At 39.0% G+C, this 12239-nt stretch overlaps 1 protein-coding gene across 2 annotated transcripts in view; it reads left to right on the top strand.

Moving 5' to 3' along the window:
* The window catches only part of LOC116331294 (AP-1 complex subunit sigma-2), a 30197-nt gene that overhangs the window by 12327 nt on the left and 5631 nt on the right, over positions 1–12239 (top strand). Inside the window, exon 5 of one of the 2 annotated variants that reach the window (XM_031753926.2) lies at positions 7820–10366. The exons of the other annotated variant lie outside the window; for it this stretch is intronic. Within the exon in view, the coding sequence (XP_031609786.1) occupies positions 7820–7855 (36 nt within the window). The 3' untranslated portion in view covers positions 7856–10366. Of the gene's footprint in view, positions 1–7819; positions 10367–12239 lie in introns of those variants that run through there. 2 annotated transcript variants of the gene reach the window in all.

Raw genomic sequence — 12239 nt, 5'->3', positions numbered from 1 at the left:
ACATTAAAAAAATCAGCATGTGAAAAAGAAAAGGACATCCTGAACAAAGGACGTGAAGCACAGTCTCCAAGGTGACAGACCTTCAGCTCATGCCATTACCACACCTGCAACCTTCTATTATAGACTAAGTAGGTCTCTGAAGCAGGATCTCCTCAGCCAGTATTAGCACGCCAGGCGCATTGTGGTTTCATCTCCAGAGGACACTTTGTGACTATATCATGCCCTGTGATGAGAGCATCCTGGGGTTTCAGCTTCAGCAAAAAATACGATTTCACTTCAGTTATTTAATGTCGTCTGTCAAAAAGAAAAGTTTAAACACTCAGTTTAGGTTAGATATATTTAACCTGTAGTCTTCACATTAACAACACATGTTACAGCACATCTATGTTATGAAACTGGTTTTCTTAAAATGAGCCTGTAAAAACAGTTTTTAATGTGTGTGCTCCCACTGTTTATTGAATATATAAAGGTAAAAAGGTAGCACCCACGGAGAGCTTCAGAAAATAGCGGACTGTTCTCAGTTTTATCAATTTGTTCTGGCCAAGTCAGCAAACACTTCACTGTTTTGACCTAGTGGCTTTCATTGGAGCATGTCTGGTACAATGTAAGTCTAATCAGTCAGTTAGACAGCAGACTGATTGGTTTCCTGGATTTGTTTGTCGAACATTTAGTCTGTTAGTGTGCCAAAAGGCCACCGCTAATGAGTTCTAGGAAAGGAAATCAGGCCACGGCTGACAGCCCATTAACATCTACATGGATAAAAGTGATGTGAACCGTGGAGAACTTCTGAGGAACACTTACTTTTTGTAAAGCATAAATAAAAAGATTTTATAAATGCTCCTATTAGCGATTAAAATTGTTTATTTATTTTAAAGCTTAATTGAAGTGAATTGACTTAAAAAATTGTTCTATCCTTTATATTTGATAGAAATGTCTTCATCGTGTGAAGACATTCAGGAAATAGGACAGATAAAAAAAGTTTGAAATTTCACTCAAGTTACAACTGAATATAAATTGGACCTAAGTGAGTGATGTGAAGCTGGAAAGCATTTAGAAGTCTGAATGCGGTTGTTTGCCATTAGCTGTGAGGCTGTTGCCACCGCCCAGCCAAACCCATTATCCCAGAGGACAAACCGTAAAGCTGTTCATTGATTTATCGACAGCAGGACCATCAGATGGAGAACGTACTGTACTGAAAGGCTTAGAGTAAGACTTTTTCATGTAAGTGTATAAAGTAGGTAGGTCTTTAAAATGATTTAGCTGATTTTCTCACTTAGGAGGGGACGAAATCTGAAGGGGACGAAGCCAAATCTGAGTGGGAGAAAGGGAATGAGGTCTCTGACTGGCTCAATTCTGTATTTATAGAGCCAGAGTGAAGATTGGGGAAGTTTGCCAAATGAGGAAATCTTGTAAAGAACTAGAGTCCGTCCATGCCTCCATCCAGGGTATTGATAAGTACTAGACTGGTACAGTCAGTCAGTCAGCATGGGTTTCCAGTTCTGCGTGCCGTCAACTGCATGTACGCCTGCCAGTATGACTGTCTCATAACTCTGAGTCTAGATACAGGCTGCGATCAAAGGGTAGTCCGACTCTGCCCATACAAAGAAGAAACCTTTACCTCTTTTAAATTTAACTCTTTTCAATGTAAAAAATCATCTTCCTCTGCACCTCTGGACCACACCCAGCGCCTGTGTGTCTCATTTGGACCGTTCTGCAGTTACACAACCTAACCTAACATTACGCAAAGAGCAACTCCTACGTCAAACCAAATCCCTAAGGTGTGTGCTGATTGTTTTGTGTTTTGGGGTTTTTTTCTACATTTGTGCAAGGTTAATTCATTCAGTACAAAGTTTGGTGACTTTGCACGAAAAAAAAAACAGGTTTAAGTTACTAGTTCGGCTGTTAATTGTCTCATTAGGTGGTACAAGTAATAGATTTGTCTGTTGTTGCTGATTCTACTATAAGGCAGGAGATTATGCATAAACCACCGGAACTGTAGCATGTGCCATCGTGCCCTCACTCACAGAGAACTACCAACCCACACACTGCTTATCAACCACACTAATAGCCCTTTTCCACTAATACCCACTTGAGTGGGTTCGGCACGGCTCAACTCAGGTTTTAGGGATTTCCACTGAGTGGTAGTACCTGGTACCGGGCACTTTTTGTTTTTTTAGTACCTACTCGGCCAGGCGTCCAAGCGATCTGAAGCAATCTGAAAATATAACGTCAACAGACTACTTGGCACAGATTGGCTTCTCTCTGGCATCACTCAATAAGTCATGAGTCTCTATCATGAAAATCAAAACTACCATTATTTAAAAAAAAAAAAAAAAACAACCCAGCAAAGATAAAGTGGCTTCACAAAAAATAATACCCTCATCCCCAAGTCTGCCAAAAAGCCATACACCGTGCAGCAGATGTCCTTCTTTGTTGTGGCATTCATGTCGCATGAAAATGGCGTCACAAGACTTTTGACCGCATTGCTATAACAACCCCACACACATTAGGTGGTACTCAGTTTTAATGGAAAACGACAGAAACCAAGTTGAGTTGAGCTGAGTCGATACCAGTGGAAAAGGTCTATTACTGCCAGATTTGGTCACCTTTTTGACACTTTGGTCAAGACCTTAGATCCATCAGAGCGGTGCCTGCAGAGATGAACTGCTGCCGCTGAGCGATCCAAACATAGCAGAAACAATGGAAGTTGTCCAGAGGTGCAAAACTTGATGATCATGAAGGGAGATTGGACAAATTTGAAGTCAGGTAAGGTTTTCTTTTCGATCGCACCTCGTACGTGACACAACATGAGGGTCATAACAGGCACCAAGTCAGTTTTGAATATTTGTCTGAGTAGACTAACAGGCAGCATAATCCAAACCTTCCCACTTTTGCTTTGGTCGATTCTGATTGTAAATTTTGATTACTGTAACAATATTGCAGAAAAAAACTAATAATTTTTGTAATTTACATTTTTTCTGGGATTTTAAATTGAAACAAATATGCTGCCTGTGTGAGGACCAGCTGGATGTTGTTCTAACAGCACTGAATGAAACTGTTCAAATTTATGATTTCTGAACAATGAAACTACGCTGTAACATTATTATATAAGCATTTGTACTAATACTGTTCAGTTTCATTCATTCTTATTAATTGCCAATATATATTGAGATAGTCCTGCTTTTTTTTTAAAAATTTTTATTACAAATCCAGAAGAAAAGACCAAAACCAAAGTGACGATCTCTCCATGCTTGCTGATGTGGTTGATAGCTGTCACAACAAACACATCTGTGCTTAAAAAAAATAAAAATCTTTTGAATATAAATATGTTTTAATAATTATCTAAAACATCATGGCTTTGTAGTTCCTATCAAAGTTTGCTCACTTATTATAAATATTAGCATTTTTTAGGACTACTTTGGGTGTGGAATAATACACGTGGTGTGGTACAAACTGTTTCCAGCAGCGTAATGGTGTTTGTTGGCTTACCTTAAAGTTAACGACAGGATGATTATTTGGGATCATGAAGGAATGTGTCACACAGTGGAGCTCTGAGACACAGAGGAATGAGTCGGACCAGTTCATCGATGGTTTTGGTCTTTTCACAATGAGAATCAAGAATGTCACCAGCATGAAAACCAGCGACCAAAGGATGGAGCTTGATAATTAGTCGCTATTCTGATGCCTCTTGTTTTTTTTTAGTAATTTTAAATTCAGGAGAGCAATCACATCAAATTAAAAGCGCTCCTGGTGATTGAGAAACTGTTTAGTTCACAAATTTCTTGACAGTGTAATTCAGTAATCAGGCTACTCAGCAGGAAGCTTTAACACCACAGGGTAACAGTGGAACATCAGATGATAAACAAACAGACAAAACAGGCTCCATTTTAATTACTTTAGGGGCAAAAATGTTTAATTTTAATTTTCCTTAAATTTAAACTTGTATTAAGTTTGTGGATACAAAAAACTGCAGGTAAAAGCGATGCGGGAGGAGCTGGGCTCATTCTGAGTTAGGTCCTTGTGCCTTTAGGCATTAGTAAGTGCATAGTGCAGTAATTACATGGAAAACATACCACAGGGGATTTGGTTGAAGCGATTTCAATAAGCCTTTAATGAAATATTTCTCAGGAGCTGGCCATTACTTTGGTGCCAGGAAGCAGATCTTCTTTTGGAATAATGATGCCTCAGAAGGTTTCCAGCCCTGCATGGGAGACATCAGAGATAAATTGAGCAGAGATATCCCCACGAAGAGGACACAGTTATTGTAGTGGTGCACGGTTAATCTCCTGCTCCCTCAGCATAGTCTGTAGATGTGTAGTACCCGCATTGTAGGTTCCTGAGAGTCGTGACGACGGTGTATCATACTTACTTGTCTTTGTCCTTATAAAAATGTTTACCTCACAGGTATGGTGGTTCCAAATATGGCCTCTGAGTCTTCTGGTCTTTTCCAGAATTAGCCCTGCTAAGGTGAATACGTCGTGTCTGTGGATTTAGGCTGTGTGTACCGCTAGAGCCCTCATGTCTCAGTGTTTTAACTGTATGAACTAATCAGCCACAACATTAAAACCGCTGACAGTGAGGTGAGTGACACTAATTATCTCATCACAGAGGTGTCTGCCTGCCGCATGTTGGAACAGATCCTGGGCATTTTGATGCTCCTGCATAAATGAATTGAGAGAGCTCCATAACTTTAACTGCAGTCATTGCTGGGACATGAAATACAGCATGTACAGAATCACCTGCCAGCTCCAGTGAAAGCAACCCGCAAAGTTTGGTGACTTTATCCCAAAATAAGGATTAAAAAGCTTTTTTTCTACACGTGTATGTTGCCTCACAGCATCACAACTTCATTAACAGCTCATCCAGGGTGCTGACATGATGTCTCTGCTCATCCTGGCAGAGCACAGGACAAATGCCATTCTTGCAAGTTTAAAAAAGCAATATTATCATAATTATTATTTTTTATTTATTTACAAAACTGAACAGTACATGTTTATTTGTTTTCTTAAAATATACATTTTCATTAGTTTATATCAGTGTGTAGTAGTATGTAATGCAAGACCATCTCTGAATCAAGGAGGGGGCCTAAGGGTCCATCTTTCACCATCTTACAAAGCTGTGATTGCAGCCATTCCCCAACTCTCTGTGAATGGTACTCATGGCCATTGATCAATGAGCTTTGATCAATGAGCTTTGATCAGTGGTGGTTGATCAATGGTCATGAGAATTTGCATATTAATGATCAAGGAACTGACCTCCAAGCCCATTGTTCCTTCAGTGGTGCTGGTTTCAGTCATTATGCAAAGGTGCTGTTTATAAGGTTGGGAAAACCTGCAGTCAGCTGAGACTGAAGAAGTCACTTGGATGAGTGACGAAACGTTTCTCCCACTGAAAACGCTACGTTCAGATGAACAGAATCAACTTTGGGGGATTTACTTAACTGGATGATTGAGCATGCATCAAGACGTAATGCACTACTGCCCCCAAAGGTATCACTTCATCAAGTAGATGCTGTTTGTCGACCACTAAACAACAAAGACAAAAGAAAAGCACTACTGGTCCAATGCATGGTGTGCAGTGCAGTCTACTCTGCAAACAGGAGAAACGTTTAAAGCCATGGATGACTGCTACCATCAGAAAGTTTTGAAAAATAGGAGAAAACGAGGTCCAAACTCTGCCAGGTAAAGTTATTCTACTATAACCACACAGTCATATCAGAGCGGGGGCCACTTTTGAGGAATAGTCAAATTGTTCCCACTCTTATCCACATCTTTAGTACAATAAAGAGTAGAGAAACATGCTTGCAGCTATACAGCTGAAACAGCTGTGAACCTCTAATATGCAGCACAATAAGATGATTCCCATTTCAGCAGTTGATTGGCTCTTTGGAGCCATCTTTGTTATTACAGAATTCTCTAATAATTTGTTTGTGGTACACAGCTGTCAGTACCTACTAAAAGTGGTCCAGGGACGGATGATCAGTGACAGGGACAATTTAAGAGAAAGACATGGGACTCAAAGAATCATGAATTTTCAAAACCTCATTTTGGTGTGAAGTCAGCAAACATTTTAAGCATTTTTTTAACCGGACCTGACCGGCGATTCTGTTCATGCTGCGTCTATTGAAAATAAAGCTAATTTAGATAAAGCTTTAAAATAAATAAATGAAAAGGATCCAAGATGCCTGTGAGTAGCAAGACATGTTTCTAGAGGGGCTTTGCTAGTGCACAGGAACCAGGATCTAATTTAGTCTTGCTGAACTGCTAAAATCTCCTACAACACACATGAGTGGAACAGCTGAACCGTGGCACCATGGAAGGAAGAGGTCTGGACTGCACTGTTTACCTGCAGAAAGATGGCACCTGGACACAGTATGGGAAGAAGGCGGCCCTGTGGGAGCAGCACAGTGATCTGTGTGGTGTTCTGCTGGGAAACATTGGGAAACATTTTGACTTTTACTGGAATGCTGTTGCAAACCACATATACCCCTCTATGACAGAGATGTTCCCTGATGGCGGTCACTTATTTCTGCAAGATAATGGGTCCTGACACAGTGAAGAACAAGTACAGGAAGATTTTAAAGAACCAAAGTCCAAGATCCCGATTAGACTTATACATTCCAAAGATTTCAGTCTCTGAGATGAGTTGATAAAACACATTAAATATATGAAGGTCCACCTCAAAACTTCCAACAAATAAAGAATGTGCTGTGAACGTCTTGGTGTCTGATACCTCAGGAGAACTTCTGAAGTCTTGATGAGTCAGAGCTCTTTCAGTGGTTTTTAATGTTGTGACTGATCGTTGTCTGTGTGTAGCACAGTTCGTGCTGGTTTAGACGGTCTTCCTGGTCTCGTTCCTCGACTCCTTTTAACAGTAACCAGTCGTTTAACTCTTAAAATACATGTTTACACTGGAAACTGAGGTCTGTCCTTTGGTGCGTTCACGCCAGACATGAAGCAACGTCTCACCTTGAGTTACTCATACAAATACGGGTGCGTTGAAAAAACACAAATGTTCGCCGCTAGCAGCCTACAAGAAGAGGAGGCGTACACTCAATAGCTGGAATCAAGTTACACTAATGTATTTTCAGAACACATCATGAACTCCTACAGTTTTGTTTTTCTCCAGCTCTGTCTCCTTTTTTCATGTATGTAAAAGTGACGTTTAGCCATGCAATTCGATCTCCCCTGACATGCGTCAGTAAGCTCAATTGGTGACGTTCAGAGCATCACAGCTGATGAGGTTTTGCAACACAGTGTGAAGTGAATTCTTTTGCAAAACTTTAAATAACCTCATGTGGATGCAAGTTTTAAACGCATGTTTTCACTTTGCCTGCATTAATTCACCTCTTCGCGTTGACTTGATATGTAAAAACTTTGCTTCGTGTTTGGAGTGAACTCATCACTAATCTGTCTTTATTCTACTTTCATATGTTAACATTTCAGTGACGCTGTCCGCTACTACGACTTGTATGATTACAGCTACGTTGTACCTGCTGTGAGATAAAGTTTAATAAGATAGACAGTGAAACTCTGTTCGTACTTTCTCGCTGAAAATTATTGTTTCACCTTTGGGAAATAAGGTAAGATGGAAAATGGGTACGTTTTTTCTAGAATTAGCCACACTTATGTATTTCCAGCTTTTAAGCTAAGCCAGAAAGCAAACATTTGCCAAACTTTCCTTTGAGAGAAAAAGAGGAAACAATGGTGAGAGTCTTTTGTCCTGCCTGCTGCTCTGTCTCCTGCACGTTATGAATGAAGTGGCTGTTGGAAGCAGTATTGCCTTTGTTTACTAAGCTGTGTGCATTTCTCTCCTCCAGCCCCGTCATGAGTACTTTAATGTGCCTGTGTACTGATTGGCTGCCACCGCTGCTGCTGCTGCTGCTGCTGCTGCTATCCACCTTGCATGCTGAGCTCCTCAGTGCCTGGCACCTTCCTTTCTGCACGCGGCACCTGACATTGTCATTGGTTTGGGATGTAACAGTATTTTCAGTTTTCATTCATTTTCATACACGACAGTCATGATACAATATTATCACATTCAAATTTAAAACAACCATGAATGGAAGCATTTACACAAAGAGATCTGCATCCTGTTTATGGGGCGTGAAACATAATCAATATTGTTATTGATCCATTTGATATTTTGTGGTGATGCGTTGTCACATGCCTGTCATTGCTCCACTGAACTCTTTGTATCATTTCAACAGTTTCCTTGTTATTGTTGTAAAGCAGCAAATTAAGTGCCATCATGACCCAAAAATAAAATCTTAACAATAATTTAAAGTGGACCTATTATACTGCCGGAGTCTGCATGAAAACTCTTAGATTAAACGCTTTTCTGGGTCACACTGAATAAAACTTCTGTCTGTTTTGCAAATTTTGGTCATTCCAACTCTCAGAAGAAGGAGGTAACCCAAATACACATGTTGGCTTGTGGGTTCACAGTCAGAGCTACGCTTTGCTCATTGCAACCAGTTTCAAAAACAAGATGGTGACAGCAAGAACGTTCATATCGAGAGACTTCCACAACCAATAGGTGATGTCACTGCTGCGTCCATCTTTTATACCTCTGTGGTTGTTAAAAGAAACACTAGAGACAGCGTTTCTTTCTTTTCATTCCAGTTTGTTTCCTCGGCTCCTCTGCTTTGTGTTTTGAGCTAAAGCTAGCTTCAGGATATTTTGAACAAATCAGGTCCAACAAACAGCATCTTACATTTAATTTACTTTTGGCTGCCGTAGTCATCCACTGAAAATCTGGCATTGTAACAGCTTTGAGTCAAACTGTTTATGAAAATTGTGTAACAGAAAATAATAGGTCCACTCTAAATAGCGGTTCCACTTAGTAAACACCTTCTTCCGCTTCATAGCTGCATCTCTTTCTGGAAAAAATGCATTAAATTGACCTTGTTAATCATGATGGCATACAAGACTGATTTAGATTTATGTCAAATAAGAGATTATATCATTTTTTTTTTATGATAGATGTTCTTCCCAAATTTTTTCTTTCATTTTTTTGTTCATTTGTGCTGTTTCCACTTGGTCTTTGGGGAAAGCAGTAGTACATGTGCTGACTGTGTTTAAAAATACAATTCAGTACTTAATTATTAAGTATTAAGTATTTAATTATAAACACAGAGAATTTCAAAATTCTCGAAGTCCAGATCACAAAATACAAACCTGAGCAACACAGACTCCACGCTCACCACTCACACCTGAGTCATTATTACATCTATGAGGGGTTCATCCAGTTTTTTCTGTCATGTTTTTAACTTGTTTTGACTCACAGGTCATGTTTGTGGGAAGTGAATGCAATAGAAGTCATGTTCACCCATTTCTGTATCTCATCTGTTTTGCTTGTATCTTCTCACTCTCACATCATTAATATCTGTTTGATTATTAGGTTTTTCTTTTTGCTGTGATCTGGTAAAATGTTCTTATGAGCGTGAAATTCAAACCAGCGTTCACACTGAAGCGCACACTAGAAGTTTTAATAGTTTTTAAGTGTCTGTCTCTTAATAAGCCGAGTTATTTTAAAAATATTCACAGATCATGATTATTTCCTATTTAAATAAATAGAAAAAAAGATTTTCAAGGTAAGTGGTTTCAGAGGAATTCTGCCTAAATGAATATTGTATTTGCACTGATTGCACGGATTAAAGATTCTTTGGGGTTTTATGTTGAGTTGATTATAGACGTTAAAACACTTGAAACAATTAGACCTACAAATATGTTTTCTATTATAAATAAATAAACATTTCAAATGAAATGTCATTTCTGTGTCCTGCTAATGAAAGCCAGCTGAATAAATGGACCCTCACTTTATCAATGTACGTAATGGATACATAATAAATTGTTTACGATTCTCTGTCACATCAGCACACTGGTGTCTTTCTTTAATATAACCGTTGTTCTCTGAGTTTATGGATTTCCCCCCTGTGGCTCTCTGAAATTGGAGGGTTTTTTCCACAGCTTTTATTTTCTGTCTGAATTGTGCAGAACTCCATTCGTTTCCCAGATTAACGGGTTTAGCCTACATAATCGGCAACGAGGGATTCATCACTCTGACAAAATATTTCCCCTGTGTGAAAAGTCTATAAAGGGTGATTAATGCAGAGTGGATGTTTCGAGGTCACGTCTGAACATTTTGCACTGAAAATGAAACCACAGACGCCACTGTGTGGAAGTGTTAGCTTAAATGAAAATTTTTATGTCACTGCTCTGATGAATTTACTCTCTTTACTTTGTGCTGAACCTTTTTTTAGGATGCCAAAGTAAGTGATTCTCTTTGTTTCTGACACAAGCCCTGAAATTTGTTAACCACAACTTGTGACACTAGTTAGAACTGGTTAGGGTAGGATTAGAAACGTAGATGTGCATTAAATAGGATAGAGCACTCTGTCCTGTTATTTGTTGATTTATTCCAAGTTAGTGGTAAATAAATGTGAGGGATGTTGAATAGTGAACATATTTTCTATAAAATCACCAGTTTATTAACAAAACTGAAATATGAGGTTGTGGGTGGCTCTTGTTTGTTCTCCTTTCACTTGTATTTAAATGTATTCCTTTGTAGAACAGCCAATAAGAGTTAAAGAGCAGGTCAGGAAGTCGGGCCTTCTATGCATCCTATTGGCAAACCTCATATACATCATGATGTTTTAAGATGCTTTAGACCCCTACAACCCTGCAAACCTGCAAGCTCCTTTGCATTAAAGCTCGTCCTTCTCTGACTGAATTAAGATTGAGATTAAGAGTAAAAGATAAACCAGCACCCAAGTACCTTAAACCTGCATTTTTTTTTAATTGACACCAGGGGGCGACTCTTCTGGTCCTACCCGAGTCTATGGGAAAACGGGCCATGACTCACTGTCACTGTGCCCCTGATTAGTCACTAGTTTCACATCATACTGATTCAAACATTAAGTTCATTTTGTAATTTTTATCTTTGTATTTTTACAGTCAGAAAGGAGAATTAGCCAGGTTGTGCTCGTTGGCTGATGTCAAACACTAGTCATCTATAGTTGACGTTAAGGCTGCTGCGTCTGTTTTGTATACCCGCTGTGATTGTCTGTCGTGACATCAGCCAATTTTTTCCCCTCCTTTTAAAAAAATTTACAAATGAATAAAAACTCAAATTGACAGATGACAATATGACATCACATCAAACACAGAAGCAAATGAACAGAAATAGTATAGTGGAGGCAAAAAGGTGGATTTTATGTATTTCTTTAAATTTGCATGGCGTTTGGTCAATGAGGATCAGTAGGTTGGACATAAAACAGATGAGGATTGTGGGATCCCAGAATTGTTCTACTGGAGCACAAAGCCAGAATGGGTAGAAATAATTATCTATTTCAGTGGGACAGAGTGATGTTACCAAAACCCATTATGTTCATTTAATGAGTGGTAATGCTTGAAAACACATATTTGTGAGAGATTTTTGGGGGATTGAAGAGAACGTATTTTTTTCAATAAAGGATGTAGCTTGTTCTTAAAACAAGAGATGATGATCAATTTTGACTTTTTGAATTTGGCGTTAGTGATGGTTCTAAGGTGTGTTAAGTGTTGAAATTGATCGAAGATCAGGAAACAGTTGCCACTGAATAGATGCCCCAGGTTGGTTAATCCTTCCTGTTTCCATGGAGGGAGCTTAATGGGTTTCTTCACAATTTTGAATATTGGATTATGCCTGATGGAGGTTAGAGGAGGAGGTTGTTTGCTGTAGATCAGGCAGAGAGAGTGGTACTTACTGTATTTGATTTGAAGCAGTAATGACCTGTAACTGATCTGCCAGTGAAAACAATTAGACAATCTTTACAGTTTAGGTTTTTGGTCTAATCTCAGATATACAGTATTTAAGTTTGTGGGAGAGGAAATAGTTGTAGAAATTTGGAGTGTCTAAAGCACCATATTTTTTTGCTTTTTGAAGTGTGGTCGATTTAATTATAGGTTTTTAATCTTTCCAATAGAATTTGTTGACTGTAGAGTTAACGGAGGAAAATCACTCTGGAGGTGAAGTAAAAGGGGTCATTGTGAGGGGAGGCTCGTCATTTTTATGGAGGCGATGTGATGGATTAAAGAGAATGGGAGTGTTCCCTTTGGTCATGGGGTTGTTGGATACTGTGAAATAATGGGGTAAAGTTGCATTTGAAGATATCTTTTGGGTTAACTGAAATATTTATTCCGTGGTATTTAATGAGCTGGGTTTTATGATTACAGTGTGGGTCCCCTTGTATGGCT

Source organism: Oreochromis aureus, linkage group 23, assembly GCF_013358895.1.
Source record: "Oreochromis aureus strain Israel breed Guangdong linkage group 23, ZZ_aureus, whole genome shotgun sequence".
NCBI lineage: Eukaryota > Metazoa > Chordata > Actinopteri > Cichliformes > Cichlidae > Oreochromis > Oreochromis aureus.
The sequence above is the reverse complement of the archived record's forward strand: the minus strand, read 5'-3'. Positions and strand labels throughout refer to the sequence as shown.